The following is a 26,068-nucleotide window of genomic DNA, read 5'->3' as shown; positions in this document are numbered from 1 at the left end:
AGTGGGGAGAAGAAAACAATTTTAATAGATAAAGTTAGGGTTTTCTTTTATGTTAATGCCTGAAAACCGTTATTTAACTTTGACATGTATTAGTAAATCTGTGCTTATAACAGCTTAGTGTAGCCGGGTGAATTATACCTTGTTTTTTTCTTTTTAGGGGAAATTGGACCTTTATTTGGTGATAAGTGTTAATACATATGCAGATTTTTTTGTTTTTGTTTTGTTTTTTATTAAAGGAAAACTGGCACAAAAAAGTTAAAAAAATATATATATATATATATATATATTTTTTAATTAGCTGTAAATTTCTTGCTATTACCATGACCAACCACCAAAGAACAACCCACAATAAAATTCTACTATTCCCGGTGATTGCAGTAAGGCTCAGATAACTAGATCAAACCATTATCTAGCAGTTTTATCCTTATTTTATTTCCACAAGACTTCTTTCCTTTACATTTTTCTCCTCTAGCGAGGAAAAAAATACAATGTATTTTTTTTTCCACTCAACAGGAGAAAGAAAGTACAGGGGCAGGCTGTACTGATAGTGATCATTGTGATAGCTAATCACAAGCTATCATAGAGATCTTGTGAGCAGTTTTATCCTCATATTATTTCCACAAGACTTCTTTCCTTTACATTTTTCTCTAAAGGAAAGGAGCACAGCACCTTCATAAACTTGCCATATTTTTATTGCACAGAATGCACTTTATAAAGAGAACATTGTGGAACAGAACAGTCACAGCACTTTTTTTACTTTATTTCTATATTTTTCACACTGTTATAAAATGTCTATATGAATTGGTTATTGGCGTAGTATGAAGTTTTTGTTTGATTTCTGTCACATTTAAAGGATTCTGTTGTATTAAGCACAGACGCTGTAGGGAATTTATATTTTGATCCTGGTAGGTTAATTGGCTTCTATCTAAATTGGCCCATGTGTATGTATATGTATGAATGTGAGAAACCATGGATTGAGGGCAGGGATCGATGTACAATATATATGAATAAATTGATAGTGCTATACAAGAACCTGTAATAAATAAAATAAAAAGTAAAGCAAAAAAATTTTAAGTATACACATTTTTTTGTAATCATTATTAGTACCTCTAGTGTGTGGCATTTCCCCCGCATTCTGTTACAAAGTAGCTGATAGTTGTCAAGAACCTCTTTAAGCTCTATTGTCAAATCTTGGCCACCAGCTGGTCCTTTGGCTGCCATTGCCTTTATATTATCCTTTAAGATCTTCACTCTCACCTCTTTCTGTAACACATCCTCTTTGGCTCTCTAAAAATGAAAAAAAAAAAAAACATGTAAAAATATGTACTTCATCATTCATACCAAGACATTGCCAAATTACCTAAACATGCCAAATCAAAGCCTTCACGTGAAGAGGTATAGAATAATCACATCTGGAATACTGAGAATTATTTTCTGAACAGAAAGCAATCAGTCATATAATCCGTAATCCAAGTCAGTTACTACGAAGGATGGTGCATAACAATTGTCAAACATTTTCAGACCATATGATTGGACGTGCAAATGTACAATAGAGTATGTACTTGGAAGATACACAACTGTAAAACAAACACATGTGAAGAAATGCGTTCATTTACAGTTGAGTTCAAAAGTTTAAATACCCTAGCAGAATATATGATTTCTTGGCCATTGTACTGAGAAAAGAATGATGAATGATAACACAAAAACTTTTTTCACTCATGGTTAGTGTTCGGCGTGCGATGTGGCTCCCAAACAAAATTTACGTCCTTTTTTTCCCACAAATAGAGTTTTCTTTTGGTGATATTTGAGCACCACTGCGGTTTTTATTTTTTGCACTATAAACAACAAAAAAGCAACAATTTTGAAAAAAAATGCGTTCTTTTTTACATTTTGCTATAGTAAATATCCCCCAAAAATATATAAAAAAAAATATTTTTCCTCAGTTTAGGCCGATAAGTATTTTTCTACATATTTTTAGTAAAAAAAAAAAAAACGCAATAAGCACATATTGATTGGTTTGAGCAAAAGTTATAGTGTTTACAAAATAGGGGATAGTTTTATGGCATTTTTATTAATAATTTTTTTTCACTAGTAAATCTGTGATTTTTATCGTGACTGCACCATTATGGCGGACGCATCGGACATTTTTGACACATTTTTGGGACCATTATCATTTATACAGCAATCAGTGCTATACAAAGGCACTGATTCCTGTGTAAATGACACTGACAGTGAAGGGGTTAACCACTAGGGGGCAGGGTAAAGGTTAAGTGTGTCCTGGGGCGTGCTTCTAACTGTGGGGGGCGTGGCTACATGTCACACGTCACTGATCTCTGCTCCCAATCACAGGGAGCAGAGATCAGTGACACTGTCACTAGGCAGAACGGGGAGATGCTTGTTTACATTAGCTTCTTCCCCGTGAGACGATCACGGTTATCCCCGCAGGAATCAAGTCTGCAGGACCCGCGACCCAACTCACGGAGGTCCCGGCAAATTTAAAGGGATGTACCTGTAAGCCCATTTGGCCAGCTGTGCCATTCTGGCCTGATAACATGCACACAAGTTGACACAAAGGGGTTTGAAAGGCTATTAAAGGTAACCATCCTCACCTGTGATCTGTTTGCTTGTAATTAGTGTTTGTATAAAAGGTCAATGAGTTTCTGGACTCCTGACAGACGGACCCTGGATTATTTTTGCTAAGAGGAATGGGCAGCTTTACCATCTGAGAAGATAAAGAGCCTCATCCACAAATACCACAAAAGACTTCAAGCTGTCATTAATGTTCAAGGGGCAATACGTGGTATTAAGAACTGGGGTAAGTAAACTTTTGATCAGGGTCATTTGGGTAGTTTCTGTTGTGATTTTAAAAGAGTAAACACAGTTGATTGATACTAAATGGCCTCAGCCAAACACTAACCATGAGTGAAAGAAAAGTTTTTGTGTTATTCATATTTTCTGAAAAATCCCCAAGAGATCATAAATTCTGCCAGGGTATGTAAACTTATGAGCACAACTGTATCTTAGCAGAAATTATACTATACCAAATTACATTAGGTCCATTTCACACTGGGGCGGTACGGGCGTTGGCAGTAAAGTGGCTCTATTTTTACCCCCGCTTTACCGTAGTTTTAGCGGCAGTATTCGGTCGCTAGCGGGCCGATTTTAACCCCCGCTAGTGGCCGAAAGAGGGGTTAAAACTGACCGCAAAGTGCAGCTGCAGCGGTGCTTTGCCGGCGGTATAGCCACGCTGCCCCATTCATTTCAATGGCAGGATCAGTGAAGGAGCAGTAAATACACCGCTCCTTTACCACTCCAAAGATGGTGCTGGCGGGACTTTTTTTTACCACCCTGCCAGTGCACCGCTCCAGTGTGAGAGCTCTCCCACTTTCACACTGGAGTGAAAGGAGACGCTTTTTTCAGGCACTATACAGGCGCTATTTTGTATCACCTGAAAAAAACAGGTGTGAAAGGGGCCTTAGTGTGGAATGTTTTGATCTGCTCTTTGCTGGTAAAATGGTTAAAATGGAGCTATGAATAAAGGAAGGCACCCAAAATAATGATCTGGACATTCTGGCACAATTTACACATATTTGCTTTAAAGTGGTACTAAACCATAAATCAAAAGTTTAACATATTGCAGCTTATCAATCATTAGATGTGGTGGCTGTGTTATTTTTCTTTTTTGGGGGCTTTTTTCCCCTGGTCATCTGGCCAGTAGCACACCTCCTGTATTAGAGTGTCCCACTCTGAATGAAGGCATACAATGGGAACCTTTGGACAAAAGCACTGTTAATCTGGCGGGAGTGTTAGATTTACTAGGAGATTTAGGCTAACAAACTAAAGCCAAACTCCAGCTCACACTTTATATCCCTTTTGGGATAAAGGTTTTACATAAAGTTGATCATTGTAAGCACCCCTTTCAGTGGCAGATGGTTTTGTCTCAACCCTTTAACTGTTACATTTGGAGGTCAGCTTGTTTTGTGGAAAAACAACAGACTTACTGGCAAGATCACCAGGTGAAAAAAAAAGAAAGCCTTAAAAAGAAAACAAATGCAATTACCACATCTAAGAATTGGTAAGCTGCAACATAACAAAAATGTGCTATTGCATTTAATACCACTTTAACTTGCATTTCCAGCAGAATCCATGGAAACGTATGAAAACAATGTCAATCTGCATTAAGCGTATGCGTTTATTTTAATTTATTTCAAAGAAGAATCCATTTTCCACCAAAGCGGAATGGTGAATGCAGCCTCTGGAATGTCCTTTGTTTATGTGGGTCATGCATCTAAAGACGTAGGCTGCTTACTATGTCATGAGGTCAGCTGTACACAGAGGTGAGCTGACATTGAGATTAAACATGCCATAGTGTGACCTATTGAAGAACTAGCATTTGTGACATGACATGAGTGACTTTATCAATGATTAATAATAAGCTTACTTCTTTTCTGCACAAAAAAAGCCATTTTACTGTTCCGGAAAAAAATTGTCTCCTTTTGCTATACAGTATGTTAGCCAGTTTATTAATATGGACTTGCCTAAATTTAAAACAATTTATGCGGGTAGGGTATGCCTGAAAAAGTTTGCTGGAATATGTCAACCATGGCTAGATGCCCCACTTAGCAAAATGCTGATATGGCTTTGTCTTAGTAGGATGTCTTTTGTTTCTTTACCACCTTTTACCCTAAGTTCACACTTGTGCATTTTGTGTGGGCCGAATTTGCGTGGGCACGGCAACCCATTCAAATGAATGGGCTGCTGTGCCCGCGTTTCCGCAAAAAAAAAAAAAAAGCATGGCACCTTTTCAAAAACGTGGTAGCAGGGAAATCACATGGTCTTTTTAACCATGCAGTTTCCCTGCAGTTCCCACACGAGGCAAACGAGCGGCATGCTGAGATGAGTGGGGGTGTCATTCAGAATTAGAGCAGTGGGATTTGGCTGCGGGTGCGGCAACAGATGCGTTTTTCTGCAACCACAGCCACACGCATAGGTGTGAACCAAGCCTTATGCCCCATACACACGGTCAGAAATTCCGATGGAAAAAGTCCGATCAGATTATGTCAGAAAATCTGATCGTGTGTGGGCTCTATCTGACTTTTTCCATTGGAATTTCCGACGGAAGAAGTTTGAGAGCTGGAACTAAAATTTCCCGACAATAAAATCCGATCAGACTTTTTCCGATTGTGTGTAGAGAATTCCGACGCACAAAGTGCCACGCATGCTCAGAAAAATTTTGGAGACGAAAGCTATTGGCTACTGGCCTCTACGTAGCCCTGTCGTACGTTTTGTACGTCACCTCGTTCAGAACTATTGGATTTTCTGACAAACTTTGTGTGACTGTGTGTATGCAACACAAGTTTCGGCCAAAATCCGTAGGAAAAATTCAGACGGATTTTGTGGTCGGAATGTCCGACCGTGTGTATGGGGCATTAGGGTGTGGAATTTTTAGGCTTGAATCACTGTGCTAGAAGGACATAATACTCTTGATCCAACCAACTTTGTTTTGAGACTGATGCCCTAACCAAGTATTTTCCCTGTTTACATTTTATTTATGATTAAATTACAATAAAACTGATTCTGTGCTGGTCACTGAGCTGATGTATTGTGATTACTGATTGAATATTTGCAGGAAAAGTCCAGCATCTCTAGTGTTTCTCTCCTGTGTTATATATAAACATTTTCTGAGACGCAATACCCTCTGCTATTATTTCCCATTAGATGGTAATTTCTGCTGTCAGTGACACTCCAAATATATGCAGATACAAGGTGATTTCTGCTTTTAAAGCTAATGTTGGAGCTTCAGGGTGACCCCAAATATTTTCAGTATAACATCCCCAGAGCAAGAATGTCCTTTTTCTCACGGGTATAATTTTCTAGCAACATAAAATGGAAATACTGACAGAGGTTACTGAGAACCAGGTAATAACTAAGGATTCGGAAAATGCACAGAAACCGTTAATTATGACACATTTAGAGTTCATGGCAGATAGGAAGACAGCACTAATTAGAACAGGATTTCATTCTACCAGGACCTTTGTCCTCAAGCATAATCTTCAGACAGAATTTTTTTTTTTCTTTCACACAGATACGCCTCACATAGGATGTACAGGGACTTTCAGAAAGAGACGGAAAATCATTGCGCTGATTTTCACAGCCCAGAGGTCATTCTGAATTGTATTACAAATAACAGAGCCGTGAGTGAGTTCTCCTTATGTTTTGAAGTCCTATCGTTTTCAGCATGTCAGTATTTAATTAATAATTAGCAGATCACTTTGTTGCTGGCCCTGCACAAATTGTGTTTTAGGTGTGATTAGCAGATCAGCAATTTACCAATTTAGTATGAGGGTCTACCTAAAACAATCTGATCACATGTTATCTAGACAGGTAGACCTCCACACTACAGTGTTGTTGGTAAATGTTGCTAATCTAAAAGACCACAATCTGACAGTTTGTGGCCAGCATGGCATTAAAGCAGAACTATAGGCATTTATTTTTTTAGGATAGAGTAATGCCCTGTACACACGGTCAGATTTTCTGACGAAAATGTGCGATCGGATCATGTTGTCGGAAAATCCAACCGTGTGGGCTCCATTGGACTTTTTCCGCCGGATTTTCCGACGCACAAAGTTTGAGAGCAGGATCTAAAATTTTCCGACAACAAAATTCGATTGTGTAAATTCTGATTGTGTGTAGACAATTCCAATGGACAAAGTGCCACACATGCTCAGGATAAACTAAGAGACAAAGGCTATTGGCTACTGGCCCATTTATAGTCCTGACGTATGACGTCGCCTCGTTCAGAACGATCGGATTTTCCGACAACTTTGTGCGACCGTGTGTATGCAACACAAGTTTCAGCCAAAATCCGTCGGAAAAAATCAGACGGATTTTGTGGTCGGAATGTCTGACCGTGTGTATGGGGCATAAGGGAGGAATATAACCCCTGTAAGGTTTATTTTTACAATCTTTGTCCCATTGCGGAGATTTACCTTCACTTCCTGTCCCATAGCCAAACAAGTAAGAGGAAATATCTGCAAATTAAGGAATTCTCTTGGTCACTAACAGGTCATCAGAATTAGTGTTCTGATGACCTGAGATTTCCCATCTATTTCTTTTCTGGGGACAACCCAAAATTTGGGATTCTCTTTTACTTTCACTTTCAAAGATAATAGTAAACAGGATAATATAGAGTATAAACCTCCCTAACAGGGGCACAGGCCGCAATTAAAACTGACAGGGGTTCTAATTCCTCTCCCCTCTACCCAAAACTGGAATAAAAACCAGTTTTGCCTTTAGTTATACCTTAACCTCTTAGAGCCAGCGCATGCCAGCCCTTTAAGGGGTGAAGAATGGCAGAAGGTGGGGCAGGGCTTATCGTCATGTGACTGCTGTGACAGGCAACCACGAATGGGAGCTTTCAGTTTGCTGTTGGCAATTGTGCCGGGAGCGAACAGGGCACGTGCTCTTGGCACAATGCTCTTGGCACAATGCTATTGGCGTTATTGCACGCAAATATGTGGCCGCTCAGTGCCAAGGAGTTAAAGAACAGAATTAAACACACAGATCTGTATTTTAAAATGCATTACTGCTCTTTTTTTTAGAAGTCATGGGTTTTATACTTGTCATAGGTAACCCAAACAGAGAGGCAACAGAAAGGAGTCAAAACAATTCACACAATAAAATTGTGCAAATAATCAGTTAAATTATCCAATCATGTGAAAAACAAATTCCTGTTTAGAAAAGTAGAAACATAAAAGAGTGAATGCAGAAAAAGGACCAAGTGGTCAGAGTCTGTCCCATTTTTTTAAAACTTTTTTCATACGCATGATTGGGTTTTCGAAAGTTCTCACACGGTTGGATAACTGAAATTAATATTCACCCATTTTACTGTGTGAAAGTTTTCATCCCCTTTAGAAAAGCCCACTAGTATTTAAACACAGCACTTTTGCTGCAAGTAAACGACTGAGCCTCACACTAATTGCAGCAGTTTAAAACTAGTTCTGTATAGGAACTGAGTTTTAACAAGTTCTGTGAAGCTAGCCATACATAAAAAGACTAAACACACATTTTAGGTGGATGTGGAATTCCTGTGTCTTTGTATTCTGACAGTGGGACTCTTCCGGTGCCAGAATACACTGCCCATTGGCTGCAATCACTGATTGAATGCTGCTTTTCCAGCAGGACCACTCGACGGCAGCCAGTCTATGGACCGGCCTATGTTGAACAGAGAGGGCTACACAAGGACTAAGATTTGGGCAGTTCCTGCTGGACCGGACAAATTTCAATCAATGTAGGGATTTAGGATTCTTTTAAAAAAAAAACAATGCAGCAGTCTGCACATCACCATACCCAAGAAAGCGGTACTAAACAAAATCATTGTTTAATCTGGTTTACTTGTTTTTAACCTCCCTGGCGGTGATCCCGAGTATGGCTCGGGTTGGGATTTCAGTACCATAAGCGGTAACCCCAAGCCACTCGGGATCGCATCGCTGGATACAGGGAGAGTTACTTACCTTGTCCCCTGGATCCAGCGATGTCCTCCGCGCTGTGTGATTGAGCTGTCCTCCGCTCGATTCACACAGTGCCCGCGGAGCGGAGATCGGCACCAAATTCCAAAAAAGTAAAAACACACAAAACCCACACAGTACTGTAATCTAGTAAGAGTATGGTCAAATAGTAAGAGTATGGTCAGATGCCTCTATATCAAGCTTATCTTGGGTAAAACAGTTGTAATCAAACAAAATCCAATACATATATTCGTATGACAATATATCTTGGTGCTAACACATGAGGACCATCCTGATCAGGCCCAAATCCTCTCAACATTTATGAGCACCTTTAGATTAGATCCAAACCAACTCTGACAGAAAGGTATAGATAGCTAGAAAGACTGCACGGTCTACTTTTTTCACATTGACAGTCCATTCCATAAACATTTTAGGTATCTCTTTAAATAATAATGTCATCCATCGCTTTCTTACTTTCATTTCTTCTACAGCATTCTCAAGTTCTTCAGGAGACTTGTATTCAAAATCTCTTTCCAAATATTCCTCTTCTGCTTGCGTCAGCCACTCTCGCATTTCTGCCAAATCCTTCTTTAAATTCACAGCTTTCTCCTGACTTTCAGATAACCTGTTCATCTGATTAATTACCTGAAAAGTAAACATGTGTTAAACATAAACTTATTTTAACTCCATAAGATGCCTAGTATGTGCAGCACACACATATGGACTTTATTAAAACAGTGCAACAGAACTAATGTAGTAAGGTATTTCTGTAGTCAAAACCCATCTTTCCATTTTCTTCATATGATTTTCTAGCATAAACAGGTAAAAAGCATTTACCATACATAAGGGTGTGGTCTGGAGTCTGGAACGTAGCATAGATGGCCACTAAATAGAGAAGTACTGCTACCTTTAGGGGATAGACGGCACAGATGGGCACTGATAGGTGGCATGGATGGGCATGGATGGGCACTGATGTACACCAATTAATGGTATGGATGGATACCAATCAGTGCCAAACAATAATGCCTGCCAATCAGTGATGCTCATTGTGGGCACTGATTGGCATCCATTGTGGGTGCTGATTCACTGATTGGCATCCCTGGTGGTCTAGGGTGGCATACCTGGTGGTGACATCCCTGATGATCCTAGTGGCATCCCTGGTGGTTCAGTGTGGGCAATCCCTGGGGGCCTGCACTGATAATCAATCAGCACAGACCCCCCTGTCAGGGGAGCAACCAATTGGCTCTCCTCTAATCGCAAGTGACTCCTCTACTCTCCTCTGACAGACGCAAGTGAGGAAAAAACAATCAACGGCTCTTCCTGTTTACACTGTGATCAGCCATGATTGGACACGGCTGATTACATGGTAAAGAGTCTCAGTCAGAAACTCTTTACTGAGATCGGTGTTGGGTGTGTCAAACTGACATGCTGCAACAACGATCACCGCGATGCACGCCCCTGGTAAGGATGTTGAAACCATTTTGCCGCCGTCATTTTGCTATATGGTGGCAGGCAAGTGGTTAATTACACATTGTCATAGAACAGATTAGTACTCAGATCAGAGAAGAGGTGTAGTCCTTTCAGTACAAAAAGTTGTGTACTTACAGGTTCCAGCAATGAAATTTCCTCCTCAATTCAGATACATAGCAGTTCTGTTTACCTGTTTATTGAGTAGTTCCCATTGTGCCTGCTGGTCGGAAAGCCTTGGTAATACCCAGGTATGAATCAATGTATCGGAGTGGGTTCTCAGTGCGGTTTCCACATCTGATAACTTGTTTAAACATCCTTCCACAACTTCCATATCATTCACAAGAGCCTAAGTTTGAAATAAAAATAAAGGTGACCCCTTTGTACAAAGCAAGCATAAATGTACCCAACTATTCAAACTCTTACTATGTTAAAATAATAGTATCAAACTTACTCTTTTAAGTTTATCTAAATGCAATCAATAAAAAAGCATTGTAAGTTACCTTTATAGAAGTTGGCTGGTAGCCAAAGTCACTCCCTGCTTTAGAAGGACAACTCTGTTGTCTAAAGTGCCACCCACTAAATAGGTGATTTACAATGGCTGGAAAAGATCACTATGCTGATATGTGCACTGCCAGCACCTGACCCAGAAGTTCAGGGCCACCTCCATTATCATGATTTACACAGCGATAATAACTTCAGGGGGATAAAAGAATGTTTAAAATATCTTAAAATAATTGTATAGCGGCAATGATTTCAACAAGGCACTTTATTTATGGATGCTATTTTAAGAGAGTTGTCATTTGGTGTTGGTATATTTTTTCTTCAAGCTTTAACCATTCCCTAGAGTTTATGGATAACTAAGAAATGTTTTAAATTTAGGTAGATAGTCTGGGATGATTTATTATTCACTATATTATATGTATAATACCTACCCATTTGACACAGTTCCCCATAAACTTTTACTGTACAAAATAAGGTCCGTTGGCATGGACCATAGGGTGAGTACATGGATTGAAAACTGGCTACAAGGGCGAGTTCAGAGGGTGGTGATAAATGGTGAATATTTGGAATGGTCAGGGGTGGGTAGTGAGGTCCCCCAGGGTTCTGTGCTGGGACCAATCCTGTTTAATTTATTCATAAACAACCTGCAGGATGGGGTAAACCATTCAATCTCTGTATTTGCAGACGATTCTAAGCTAAGCAGGGCAATAACTTCTCTGCAGGATGTAGAAACCTTGCAAAACTATCTGAACAAATTAATGGGGTGGGCAACTACATGGCATATGAGGTTCAATGTAGAAAAATGTAAAATAATGCATTTGGGTGGCAAAAATATAATATCTATACACTGGGGGAGAACCTCTGGGGGAATCTAGGATGGAAGAGTACCTGGGGGTCCTAGTAGATGATAGGCTCAGTAATGGCATGCAATGCCAAGCTGCTGTTAACAAAGCAGATAGAAAATTTGAAATGCATTAAAAAGGGGATTTATTCCAGAGATAAAATGATAATTCTCCCACTCTACAAGACTCTGGTCCGGCCGCACCTATTGTATGCTGTCCAGTTCTGGGCACCAGTCCTCAGGAAGGATGTACTGGAAATGGAATGAGTACAAAGAAGGGCAACAAAGCTAATAAAGGGTCTGGAGGATATTAGTTATGAAGAAAGGTTGCAAGCACTGAACTTATTCTCTCTGGAGAAGAGACGCTTGAGAGGGGATATGATTTCAATTTACAAATACCATACTTGTGACCCCGCAAAAGGGATAAAATTTTTTCATGGAAGGGAGTTTAACAAGACTCGTGGCCACTCATTAAAATTAAAAGAAAAGAGGTTTAACCTTAAACTACATAGAGGGTTCTTTACTGTAAGAGCGGCAAGGATGTGGAATTCCCTTCCACAGGCGGTGGTCTCAGCGGGGAGCATCGATAGTTTCAAGAAACTATTATATAAGCACCTGAACGACCACAACATACAGGGATATACAATGTAATACTGACATATAATCACACACATAGGTTGGACTTGATGGACTTTTTTCAATCTCACCTACTATGTAACTATGTAATTATGCAATGTGGCACTTCACACTGAGATGAAGCAGGGAACCCTGGGAAGTCACCTGTTGGTTGTTCTGTCCCCTTAAAACCATTTTACAGAAGGCTGGTATGTAAGCAACAAAGTGTGTGTTCCTGCGTGAAATTCTTTCTTGGTGATTACAATTACAACAATTTGTTAAAGAAAGTAATCTAAAGGCATTTTATTTGTGAATTAGAGAAACAGTAGGGTTCCAGGCCCCTTGTTTCTGTCTGTAGCTTATTTTAGAGATGCTATACTGCTTGCGTATAATGACACAGATGTCTTACTTTGGATAACATAACAACATAAAAAAGAAATATTAGCACATAACATTAGGGGACTGTCCCGCTCTCATTCAGTGAACCGATATATCTTACCATGCACTGGTCCAGCTGTCCTTGTAGAGCCTCAGGATCCTCTGCGGCTGTATGCCGGTTGAGCACAAAATCTTTTGCTTCACTCATCCATTTCTGTACAGATTTGGAATTATCCTGAATGTGTATGAGACAGCAAGGCACAAAATTATCATATGAATAAAACTAGGAAGATAATAATTACTGCTGTTTACATTTAAAAATTGGACCCCCTAAAGTAACCATAGTTTATATGTAACCTAGCCAAAAAAAAAAACTCTTTAATGTCAAATCAACAAACTCATTATTTGCCTTTATTGCAATAACAGATAGAAGACATTTTCAGGTTTTTATCCCAAATGCTAACCATAGGCTCCCTAAAAATGTATTTGTGGACCCTGAAAAAGTAAAAAATGTTTGTTTCGTTCACAGATACCTTCTTCTAAAACGGGGCACAGGCTGTACATTTGATACCCTGGTTCTACTGTTATTTGTAAGTAGTAATAATATATTACATTTTAAAGTAAACCTGTGACGATAGACGCATGCAAGCGCCAAAGATTACCCCCTTAAAAACAAGTCAGCAGTGCAGGAAGTATGTCACAAGTCATACACTATAAACCAGACACAAGCCTATAAAAAAATACTAGCGATGCATGGTGTACTGCTTAGATTGCAGCAGAACAGGTCCAACACAATAAAGAAACATTGGGGGTTATTTACTAAAGGAAAATCCACTTTGCACTGCAAGTGCACTTCAAAGTAAAGTCACTGTAGATCCGAGGCGGGCATGCAAGGAAAATAAAAAAACATTTTAGCTCGCACATGATTGGATGAAAAAATCAGCAGAGCTTCCACTCATTTCAGATTTATCCCTTAGATTTAGAGCAACTGCACTTCCAAGTGCACTTTCAGTGCAAAGTGGATTTTCCTTTCGTAAATAACCCCCATTGTGTATTACACCTGTGTATGTCCAGCCAAAACTGTTTTTCTTTAGCTTTGGGTAGAGTGGTGAAGGATTGGAACCTCTGTTAAGTTTTATCTGCTATCCTTTGCTGAACTAGAGGATTAAGGTGTATGCAGTTATGTGACAGATTGCGTAAAGCACAAGCACGGCCATATGCTTCAAATACACACTATCTGCATTCAAAGCAACCCCCAGTGCATAACTGTGTACAGACACAGCTTGTAATTCCTCTCAATGGGTCCCGAGAAAGTAATTATGCAGGTTCTGCACGCTGTACATCCCCAGTATGGCTGTGTGCCTAAGGCGGCGTACACACGGGCGGACTGTCTGCCCAAACTAAGTTCGTCAAACAGTTCGCTCAAACTTTTGAATGAACGAACATGCCCACACACGGCACTTTTTGAGCGGACTAATACGGCAAACTAAGTTCGTCGTACTAAGTCCGCGCAACTTTTGAAATGATCGGACTCGCCCACACACGCTGAGGACAGTCCGCTCATTTCGAGCGCGTGTCAAGGTTGGCGGGGCCCGCGACGGAGACGTCGCGGGCTCCGCCGCCTGGAATGTACTTAAAGGGGAACCCCAATGTGACATATACCATGTGACACTGCCCCATTGTCACTATATAAGTGGCCGCACAGCGCGGCTCTGGCATTCCGGCCGGGGAGAGAGCGTCGTGTCAACATCTCCTGGAGAAGAAGAAGAAGAAGAAGAAGAAGAACGGAAGGCGGCGACGGCGGCGACGGCGGCGACAGCGGCGACAGAAGACCGGGCCACCGCCTCTAAAAGAGCTATAAGAAGGCGCGGTGGCCCGGCAGAAGAACCGAAGAGGGGGACAAGACCCCCGAAGTCGGGAGAAGAGGCCGGCGGCGGGGAGGAAGAAAGCCGGACTCCTCCGCTAGCAAAAGAGCTACAAGAAGATAGCGGAGGAGTCCGGCGAGAAGACCCCCGGAGCTGTGCAATAAAATATTTTATCTCGTGTGTTGTGTTTTTTTTTGGGTACTTTTATTTTACAGGTGAATGGGTAGGGGTACATTGTACCCCATACTCATTCACATAGGGTGGGGGGCCGGTATCCAGGGGCCCCCTTATTAAAGGGGGCTCCCGGATTCCGATAAGCCCCCCGCCCGCAGACCCCGACAACCAACGGCCAGGGTTGTCGGGAAGAGGCCCTTGTCCTCATCAACATGGGGACAAGGTGCTTTGGGGTGGGGGGGCCGCGCGGCCCCCCCTTCCCCAAGGCACCCCCCATGTTGAGGGCACGCGGCCTGGTACGGCTCAGGAGGCGGGGCGCGCTCGCTCGCCCCCCTTTCCTGGCCGGCCGGGTAGCGTGCTCGGACAAGGGTCTGTTGTGGACTTTGGGGGGACCCCCACGCCGATTTTTTTCGGCGTTGGGGTTCCCCTTTAAGTCCATACCAGGCGGAGACGCGCTCGAAATGAGCGGACTTTTCTCCGGGCGGGAACAGTTCTCTCATTTCGAAAGTACAGCGGACTGGCCCACACACGGGCGGACTGTCCGCTCAAACCAAGTTTCAGCGGACAGTTTTACGGAAATTCCGTAAGACTTTGTTCGTCAGACAGTCCGCTGAAACTGTCCGCTGAAGCCCACACACGAGCGGACTGTCCGCTGAAACACTGTTCAGCGGACAAAGTTGGGCGAACAGTCCGCCCGTGTGTACGCGGCCTAAAGGTGAGTAAGAGAGAAAGACATGTTTATAGTCCAGCCTGGATGAAACTCGTGATTTCCTGCACAGATACAGTCCCAGATAGCAAGCAATTGTGCCGCAAGTTAGAAAATGACTTGCTAAGCTTTTTCTAGACTAGCCAGGCTTCACAAGTTTGTTGCACAATTGCATGACTCCAGATAAACTTTCTTTGCAAACATTCTGCAAGTCTGCTGCAAGTTCTAGTTAAGTTATGTTGTGCAATAGTCATCCCACCACAGGGGTCACTGTGGCTGAATTTTCATGCTGTAGACTTGCAAAGCTCTTGCCGTAGACTCATCACTACAACTTTGCTCTTGCTAGAGACTTGCCACACAAATTTGCTACAAATTGGACAAGTTTCAACTAGAACTTGTGCTTCAAGTGCTCTGTGAGTGTACAACTTTCCAGTGAAAATGTGCAGTAAGTTAACAGACTTACAATTCAACACTGCCACAAATTTGTGGCAAGACAGCCTTGCTATCTGGGGCAGATAGCGAATTTAGCTAGCCTAGTACAGAAAGTTATTAATAGGATTACCAGAGTGAAAACAAAGGAAAAAAGAAAACAAGTACAGTCACTTTATGGAAGGGCTGGTAAGCTGAAATAAATATATATATATATATATATATATTATATACGTATATGTATACACATATATATATATATATATATATATATATAGTTTTATTTTTTTTACTTCAGATACACTTTAACTATCACTGCAGTTCTATTTGCCTTACTTCAAATTCTCTCAGTCTGGAAGTTATATCCTCTAGAATACATAGGTGATCGGCACAGATACTCTTTAGCTTGCTCCACTGCTCTTCCATATCCCTGCACTCATTCATGTATGCTGCTGTTTTGTCTTCTGGGGCTCTCCTCTCCAGGAGTCTGGTTTCAGTGTACATTGTATCGAGGTGCACCTTCTGGGCATCTAATGTCTGTAAAAGAACCTAAAAACAAGAAAGCAGCTATAAACAACCATTTCATATAAAACACAGGGCAAGTGCCGAGGCCATGCAAGTTGCTCTGGACCTGAACAACGCTCTGCATCTAATTTTTAGCAGAACAGAGTCTGGAAAGCACCCTACACCCAACACCCCAAAGGTAACTTCCAGGTTATCCCAGCAGTGTCCAGTCAAGCGGGTTCCAGATGCAGTACTCCAAATGTTTAAGGATTACCGTGCCAAAAAGCTGTAAGTGACAAAGCTCCAGCAGCGATTTAGATAAGAAAGAAATCTAAGAAGGAAAGAAGGGTGCTAGCAAAAAGGTTATGCCCCGTACACATGAGCGGATTTTCTGTTGGAAAAAGCTTGGATGGTTTTTCCGACAGAATTCCGCTCAAGCTTGGCTTGCATACACACGGTCACACAAAAGTTCTCTGAACTTTCAACCGTCAAGAACGCAGTGACGTACAACACTACGACGAGCCGAGAAAGTGAAGTTCAATGCTTCCGAGCATGCGTCTAATTGTTTCCGAGCATGCAAAGGAATTTTGCGTAATTTCCGTGGAATTTGTACAGACGATCAGAATTTCCGATTGGAACTTTTTCCGACCAAAAAATAAAGAACCCGCTCTCAATCTTTTGCTGGCTGAAATTCTGCCAGCAAAAGTCCGATGGAGCATACACACAGTCGGAATTTCCGACCAAAAGCTCACATTCGACTTTTGCTGGCAGAATTTCTGATCATGTGGCTTTAGTCTTTAACACAGCAGAGCTGCAGAAAAGACGTCCATCTTTTTAGGACACTAGCAAAAAAACTGGGGCGTGCTGGCAGTAAGAGGGTTTATCCGGTACTGACCTAATTTATTATTTTTTGCTTGCCAGTGTCCAATACTCCTTTGTATAATCCTATTTTCCAGTATAATTCAAAGGTTAAAAACTTTGTGTCCCTCAGTTGTCTAGAAAAAAAAATGTATTTACCTCCTCATCTATGCAAACTTTATATAGGTGTCCATTTATGAAGCAGTGATCAGCAGTGATCCAGAGGATCGCCGCTGTTCACAGCCCATAAACAGTTAATGGACCAGAGATTATCAGGGGAGAAGTGTTTGAGCATGTTCTCCCGCCGATGATCTCTGCACACTGAGAATCCTCATTGAATGACACAGTAATGGGCAGTTTATGAAGCTGAGATCTCATCGCTTCACTGGCGATCTGAGTCAGAATTCACACTCCCTGATTCACCAGCTCAGAGGTGGAGAATTGGGGAGTAAAGAGAGAATCTGGGGGATCTGAGGAGGAAAGAGGGAGATTTTTAACTTCCTTATACCTCGTTCAGACCCCCCAACACTGTAACCATGTCCCCCTGTCATATTTATGTGTATACATATATATATATATATATATATATATATATATATATATATATATATATATATATATATACACATATACACATATATATATATATATACATATATATATACATATACATATATATGTACATATACATATATATATACATATATACATATATATATATATACACATACATACATACATACATACATATATATATATATATATATATATATATATATATATATATATATATATATATATATATATATATATATATATAAAATGTGTGTACATATACATGTATATAGAATCTGTGTGTGTGTATACATATATATATATATATATATATATATATATATATATATATATAATGTAGGGGGACGCATTATTTTTTGGTGTTTGTGAATATCTGGTGCTGTAATCTGGTAAAGTCTCACGAGATTGCAGTATCAGGGACCGTCCTCCACTGTTGGAAGGGTTTGTACATCTCTTCACTCCTCCGAAGGTGAAACGATTTACAAAGCTTCATAAACTGGCTCACAGAGGAGAACGATCTCCTCTGTGAATGCTGGAGAATGAAGCAGTGAATAGATTTTACTGCTTCATAAATGGACACCATAGTGCACAGTGCACTTCAAAACAAACATAGGAAAGTAAAGGAGCCCAGAAGAAATAGAACTTACACAGCTTTAATTCCCTCTAGCAAATAAGTGAAATAGAGCAACGTGACAAAGAGAAGATTTACTGTGTGAATGTATTGTGCTTACACTGTACTGTATGTTAGCTATGGCAACACACTTCGTACAGTCAGCTCTGCCACTTCTTATTATGAAACTTTATTCATGGAGATAAAATCAACTGACTGTAATAATGGGAAAGTTTTCACAGAAGAGAACAGCTGAAATATTTGCACAAGAAATTGTATCTATTAAAGCGTATCTATGGTCAGAATGTAAAATCATATATTAACCACTTCAATACCAGGCACTTAAACACCTTCCTGCCCAGACCAATTTTCAGCTTTCAGCACTGTCACACTTTAAATGACAATTGCGCGGTCATGCTACACTGTACCAAAATGAAATTTTTATCATTTTTTCGCCACAAATATAACTTTCTTTTGGTGGTATTTGATCTCCTCTATGGTTTTTATTTTTTGCTAAACAAATAAAAAAATACCGAAAATTTTGAAAAAAAAAAATGTTTTTTTTTGTTTCAGTTTCAAAACGTTGTAAATAAGTACGTTTTCTCCTTCACTGATGGGCACTAATAAGGCGGCACTGATGGGCAATGAAGTGGCACTGATGAGGTGGCATTGATGGACACTGATATGTGGCACTTATAGGCGGCACTGATGGATGACACGGATGGGCACTGATAGGTAGCACAAATTGGCACTGATAGCTGACACGGATTGGCATGGATAGGCGGCATGGATAGGTGGCACAGATGGGCATGGATAGGTGGCACAGATGGGCATGGATAGGCGGCACAGATGGGCACGGATGGGCACTGATAGGTGGCACAGATGGGCACTGGTAGGCGGCATTGTATTGTTTTATACTGTACTAATTGATGCCAATCAGTGCCAAACAATAATGCATGGCAATCAGTGATGCACATTGTGGGCACTGATTGGCATCCATTATGGGCACTGATTGGCATCCATTGTGGGCACTGACTGGAATCCCTGGTGGTCTAGGGTGGCATACCTTGTGCTGGGTATCCCTGGTGGTCTGGTGGCATCCCTGGTGGTGTGGTGGCATCCCTGGTGGTCCAGTGTGGGCATCCTCGGGGGGGGCTATACTGATAATCGATCAGCACAGAGCCCCCCTGTCAGAGGAGCAGCCAATCGGCTCTCCTCTACTCGCGTCTGACAGATGCGAGTGAGGAAAAGCCGATCACTGGCTCTTCCTATTTACACTGTGATCAGCCGTAATTGGACATGGCTAATCACGTGGTAAAGAGTCTCCGTCTGAGACTCTTTACCGAGATCGTAGTTGCGGGGTGTCAGACTGACACCCCGCAACAACGATCGTCACGATGCGTGCCCCCGGGGGCACGCAGCGGCTCAAAATCCTGATCTTGTCACATGACGTCCGGTCAGGATTTTGAAACCACTTTGCTGCCGCTTTTGTTATAGGGCGGGTGGCAAGTGGTTAATTTCCACATTGTATTTCAATTATTTCTAGCCTACTTCTAATAATCTAAATGATCTCAAAGTTTTGTAATCATTGTGAACCTCCCCAAACATTTAGTTCCTTGAATTCTGTGATTTGTAGTCACTATGCCCTGTGAGTAGGCACTGCTGTTTCACACATTTCACAGAGCCTGCCTTCTGCCTTCTATGTGCTGAGAGAAGGAGGCAGAGTAAGTATAGGAATCAAGCTTGCAGGCAGCAAGGTACCATGGGATATATAGTCCTTAGAAATTCTTAGAAAGTAAACAGCAGAGGAGAAGCTGCAAAACATGCAGGGAATCCAGGAAGATGCAGAACGAGAAAGCCAGCACTAGAGGCAACACGTGCAGGGAATCCACACGTGCAGGGAATCCAGAAAAATTTGGAAAGTGATTGCCAGCAGACAGGCAGCACTCACAACATAAAAGGAGATTTTTTAAAGTAAGCTTATATTGGATTGTCAAAAAGAATCATTTGTGTTGTTATCACAATGCTGATATTATAAAATGAACGTGTATGCTGTGACCATAAAACTCTTTTAAATGCACACTTTTCTAACACATGTATTATGTAACACAACTATCAATGATGTAAGATAAGATTTTGTTGAATGCGTATCTTATTTGCCACAGATTTTTCCAGCTGCCTCAGCTCCTGCTCAGATGTTTCCTCTACTGTTTATATATCAAGATTTTTTTTGTTTACTGAGCATTCTTACCTACCTGTTTTTTAAGTACACCTATCATGGCAACATATAGGGGATAACCTTGCTTGCCTTCCTTGGAAAACGTTGCTTGCCTGGATGTGTCTGGCCTCACTTCTTCTGAGTCACTGACAGGGATCAAGCAATGACTCAAAAAGCATTGACTGATATCAGCATTAGGTCCCATGCACACTGGATGTTATAAAAACACCAGTAGCTTTGCAGTGAGTTTCTCAAAGTATTTCAATGTTTTTGCAAAAGTGTTTTTTCGTTTTTTTTTTTTTTTTTCAATGGGATAAAAAACATTAAAAAACGTTGGTGAGTTAGGTGTTTTTCGGCAGTTAACTGTATTATTTGACATTGGAACATTTTTACAGCTGAAAAACTCCTCTCAGAACCCACTAGTTTTGTTTTGTTTTTTACAGCCAAAAAACGCTCCAGCCAAAAACAGTTGATAACGGCCTATGTGTGCATGGACACATAGAATAACATGCTGGAGAGTTTATCGTCTGTAGAAAAAGAAGTCTGGAGCCAAAAACAGCAGCTGTGAAAATGTCCAAAAACATCCAGTGTGCTTGAGGCCTTATGCCACGTACACACGACCGGACTTTCCGGCAGACTAGATCCGACGGTCTTCCTGACGGACTTTTGGCGGAGTTCCGACAGACTTTCCGAACGAACGGACTTGGCCACACACGAACAGACTAAGTCCATTCGAAAGTCCTTTAGTTTTGAACATGATGACGTAAACGGGACTAAACAAGGAAGTTCAATAGCCAGTAGCCAATAGCTGCCTTTGCATCGTATTTGGTCTGTCGGATTAGCACACAGAGAAACGGTTTTCGATTTTAGTCTGTCGGAATTGAGCCCGTTGGATAGATTTGAACATGTTCTATTTCTAGGTCAGTCTGATTTTTTTTTGAAAAATGATCGGACTAGCCCATAAATGATCGGATTGTCCGACGGATTAATCCCGTCGGACCTAGTCTGCTTGAAACTACAGTTGTGTGTACGCGGCATTACAGTCAGAAAGCAGAGCAATGGTAGACTTTTCTCAAGACTGTTTTTTTTTTTGGTTAACTCTGGGCTTCTATTAGATTTACTCATGCAGTGGGGTCCCCAGCACTGTATGGGTTAAACGCTCATGTTTGCTAGGGAAGATAGGTATAAGTACAAATACTCACCTCCTAGGATGGGTAGACAGGAAGGCGAAAATAATACACACTCAGATTATTATACTAGTGGTATCCAACTAAGCATTAAAAATATTTTAGGAAACACTTGATTAAATATAGCTAATGTTTTTGTTGGTCCAGACTTCAGCTTTACAAACTTGTTTGCTAATATTTTCACCCATTGTAAAAAGGTAGGAAACCTGCCAAGGGGAAAATAATGCCATGTCAACTGGACCTTGGGCGGCTGAAGCACTCAAGGCCTGATTTTCTTTTATTTGTTCAATGAAAACGATTTCAGACTTTCGGTTGAATCAAAAAAGAAGATAGGAACCGCTGCATACATTTTCATTATAACCAACCTTTGCCTGTTGAAGAGCCAGCTCAACTGTTGCAGGGTCACAGAGCCCTGTTAGTTGTGATTGTAATTTGTGTTGACATTCCACTATTGTTTCTTTCAACAACCTCCGGGTATCCAAATACTTCTGGCTGGGCTGGTGATCCAGGGCTGTAAACATAAAACATGACAGCACTGTGTAAATACATTCTGAATAAAACTAAAGTTTCTGTACACATTTACAGAAAACTGTGCACTGTTTAAGGCAAACTCAATTTTGGCTAACGTAATTTCCTAAATAGAAGTATCCAAACACAAACTGAATTCATGTGTCAAGCCAAAATACCGTACCTCTGTTCTAAATCTAGTGAGGACATTAGAAACTAGGAGATTGATTTACTAAGGACAAATAGGCTGTTCACTTTGCAAAGGAAGTTGAGCTTTGCAAGGGAATTTGCCCCAGAACTTAGTGAATGACCTGAAGCTCTGCTCACTTCCATTATCCAATTATGTGCAAGCAAAAATGATGTTTTCTGTATTTTCTTTGCACATGATTAGGTATTCTTTGCAAAGTAAAACCACCATATTCACTAGGCTCTGGAGCAAATTCTCTTGTAAAGTAAACAAACTATTTGTCTACGGTAAATCCACTACGGTCTAAGTATAAGTATTTTAAAATATTTGTATCATATTGTGCAATGTCTTCAGGTAAATAGTAAAATATCAAGCAGATATTCACAACCGTTATTGTCTAGTTTAGGGTTCTATCTCCTGTCTGCTGAAATGAACTTGTATGTAACCAAATAATAAATGTAAGCAGCAGACAATATAAGCCGTCGGCAAATCCCTCTTGTGGCAGAAACTGTTACTGCAGCACTTTTGCAAGCCTTATCCTACGTGTGACAAAGCCCGGACTTCAGGTCCTTCATGTACCCGACAATGCACTGCAGTATAGGGACAGAACTGTGTGCCTTTTCTCTAGTACCAGGCAGTGGAGAACTTGAGAGGCTCTCGGCACCACTGGAGTAGACAATTCTGACAAAGAATGTTAATATTCACAGCTTATGTTGTCAGGTACATTGTTTAGATACAGGTTTGCAAAATCAAAAAGGAAGGGGGGACTGTTTGGGTCTTTCCTCACTACAACCCCTGCATCATAAGAGCCCTTTCACGCTAGCAGCAGTGGTGCTTTACTGTCGTTTTAGCGTTGGTCGCTAGCAGGGCACTTTTAATCCCCCACTAGCGGCAGAATAAAGGATTAAAAGCAACCGCAAAGCACTGCTTTGCAGGTGATTCGGCAGTGCTGCCAATTGATTTCAATGGGAAGGAGTGCTTTAGGAGCAAAGATGCTGCTTGCAGGACTTTTTTTAACATCCCGCCAGCGCAGCGCCCCAGTGCGCTAAAGCACCTAAAAAAAGCCTACAGTGTGACAGGGGTCTAACAGAAAGAACATTATTTTCTTTCACGTTGTTATGGGTAAAGTTACACCACCCCCCAGAAAAAAATGAAAGGTCAGCAGCTACAAATACTCTAGCGGCAGATGAGCGGAGCTTCCACTTTTGGGTGGAACTCTGCTTTAAGTGAAGACTATCACACATGAAGAAATGGCACGTTCTACATTGGAAAGTTGCAGGATTGAATGCAAGTATTAGAATTAAAGGGTCAGAATTAGAAGTATTCAGAGTAAGCATGCTAGGATATCCACAAGCCCAACTGACTAAGTGTGAACTATTCCATGCATCTGACAAATATATAAATATACAAACCTTCCTGAAATTGCTGGAGTTCTCTTTCCATTTGATTCTTTGCCCTGTCATAATGGGTAGTGATGTTATTCACACTGGCTTCAATGAAGACAGGAGCTGTAGGCTGGGAACCAAGTGAAGTTGCTTTTGATCTTAAATATTCAACTTCTGAGTGCAAGTCACTGAGTTTTGCCAACCGAAGCTGTAAATAATATTACATTATATGAGTATTAGTAAATGGCACACACACTGCACATACATAAGTAAACAAACAAATTCTCTCTATTATTCACCTCCTGCTAACCATTTTGTGAACTGTGTCAAATATTGTCTCCTGGATTTATTTTCTATGGACCTTACAAGTGCTGCACCTCATTTATATAATTTTTTACTGCACATACATGTTTATTATATCTTAACTTCTGCCTTACTTAGCCAAAAAAAAACAGATAAGAAAAAAAGCCTGTGACCTTATACAGCATACAGCGCCGCTCGAAGCCCAAGGCACTTAACTCTGCCCCGTCAGAACTCAGAAGAAGTGGGCAAAGCGTCCAAATCCATTGATTCAGAAGTGCAAATAAGAGTGGTGTCTCATGCTTTTCTTATTGGCAAAAAAAAGTCTGTGTATTTCTCTATGGAGAATGGAAGAGTTTCTATTGCTGTCTTTGTCCCTTTTTTGAAAAATATACTCTTAGGCCGCGTACACACGCGCGGACTGTTGGCCCAACTTTGTCCGTCCAACAGTTTGAGCGAACAGTCCGCTCAAACTTAGCATGGACGGACATGGCCACACACGACGAACGAACAGTTTGCTGAAACCGTGCGCGATGACGTGAACGGCACGTACGACGGGACGCAAAATACGACGTCCTATACACTGCATTATAACTTTCGGCTTGAAAATCCTTTCTGAGCATGCGCGGAACTTAGTTTGACGAACAAGCCTACACACGGGCGGACTGTTCGTTGAAACAAGGTTTCAGCGGACAGTTTTTCGGAATTTCCGTAAAACCTTGTCCGTCCAACTGTCCGCTGAAACTGTCCGCTGAAAGCCCACACACGAGCGGACTGTCCGCCCAAACACTGTTCAGCGGACAAGGTTGGGCCAACAGTCCGCGCGTGTGTACGCGGCCTTACTTCCTTATCTGGCCCTTCACTACTACATTCAAAACTAAAATAAACTTAAAATTAGTCCATTGATTTAGTAGATCTTAAAATTAGGTTTTATATAAGATTTCCTGATAAATATTTAATAAGTGACAAAAGCTTTCCAGAGCACCATGGGCCAACTAGAGATAGCAAACCAGAAGCTCCCTGCCTTTATGCCGTGTACACATGATCGGACTTTCCAGCGGACCAATCTGTCGGACAATTCGATCGTGTGTGGGCTCCAGCGGACTTTTTCTTCCCAAAAGTCAGCCGGACCGAGAAATAAGACTGGCTTCAAATTTGCCCGCCGGACTCGGCTTTTAGCCGACAATCCATTCCTCTGTGTGCTAGTCCAATGGACTAAGACCGACGCTAGGGCAGCTATTGGCTACTGGTTATGAACTTCCTTATTCTACATCATCACGTTCGAATCCGTCAGACTTTTGGAGTGATCGTGTGTGGCCAAGTCAGTTCGTTTTGAAAGTCCAGCGGACCTCAGCTGCAAAGTCTGTTGGATTGTCCACCGGACCAAGTCCGTCTAAAAGTCCGGTCGTGTGTACGTGGCATTAGGCTTACTCAATCGCACTAAAGCCTCAGACAGAACTGTCAGAGAAGGGGCAAGTCAATGCTTTGACGCATGCACTTGTGTGTGTACATTTAAGCTTCAGCTACTGAGCTCTGTAAACAAGCATTTTAAAACATAGTATGAAGACAGATAGAATTAGATCTAGAGGTTCAAGCACTGGGTGGACAGAAGACTACATATTTACTTGAATTAAAATAAAAAGATATCTGTAAAGTGTCCATAAAGCGGAACTAAACCCATCGATTTAACATTTTTTAAAAACAGTTACATTCCCGCCACATGTTGAGAATGTAACCATCACATTGCTTGCGCCCTCAACTAAACTGTGAAACCATCAAATGGCTGGTGTCATAACTGATCACATATGCAGCATTATGGCAGTTGAAGATCAAACAGAGGCCAAGATGGCAGCTTCCTTAGCTGAAAGTGATACAAGGGTTTTGTTCTGCTTTAAGCCCTTACTATAGTATATAAAGAAAGACATTTTATACAACACCACCACACATGCTCTGAAAAAAGCACAATCCAGCTGTCCAGCTCATGAAAGAAAATAACAGTTCCAAGTCTCAAGTTGCAATAGTGATTATATTGCCTAGCATAGCAGCTAATTTTTTAAATCCCAACAGATATCTGGATGGAAAAGAGGTATTACACTAGAACGAATAGGGATATTTAGAGCCAAAATAATGTTCTGCTATGTACAGTGGGAAATGTCTGCGATGCTAGCAAGCTTCAGAAAGCCTAAACAAAAGCCATGACCAATGGCAGCAATTGGGCTGTGCATACACTCATTAATATTCACAAATTAC

The 26,068-nt window shown here is 41.1% G+C and overlaps 1 protein-coding gene across 8 annotated transcripts in view; it reads right to left on the bottom strand.

Moving 5' to 3' along the window:
- Positions 1 to 26,068, bottom strand: part of UTRN (utrophin) — a 945,243-nt gene that overhangs the window by 645,117 nt on the left and 274,058 nt on the right. For all 8 annotated transcript variants that reach the window (XM_077486405.1, XM_077486408.1, XM_077486406.1 and 5 more), the window contains 7 exons: positions 23,546 to 23,726; positions 21,805 to 21,950; positions 15,823 to 16,035; positions 12,434 to 12,547; positions 10,168 to 10,323; positions 8,982 to 9,152; positions 1,108 to 1,287 (listed from right to left, as the gene is read on the bottom strand). In XM_077486405.1, the coding sequence (XP_077342531.1) occupies positions 1,108 to 1,287; positions 8,982 to 9,152; positions 10,168 to 10,323; positions 12,434 to 12,547; positions 15,823 to 16,035; positions 21,805 to 21,950; positions 23,546 to 23,726 (1,161 nt within the window). The remainder of the gene's footprint in view (positions 1 to 1,107; positions 1,288 to 8,981; positions 9,153 to 10,167; positions 10,324 to 12,433; positions 12,548 to 15,822; positions 16,036 to 21,804; positions 21,951 to 23,545; positions 23,727 to 26,068) is intronic.

Source organism: Lithobates pipiens, unplaced genomic scaffold, assembly GCF_037356315.1.
Source record: "Lithobates pipiens isolate NorthernLeopardFrog02 unplaced genomic scaffold, aLitPip1_a1.2 Scaffold_18, whole genome shotgun sequence".
In the NCBI taxonomy this organism is placed as follows: domain Eukaryota; kingdom Metazoa; phylum Chordata; class Amphibia; order Anura; family Ranidae; genus Lithobates; species Lithobates pipiens.
Note: the sequence above shows the minus strand (reverse complement) of the source record. Positions and strands in the feature narration are given on the sequence as shown.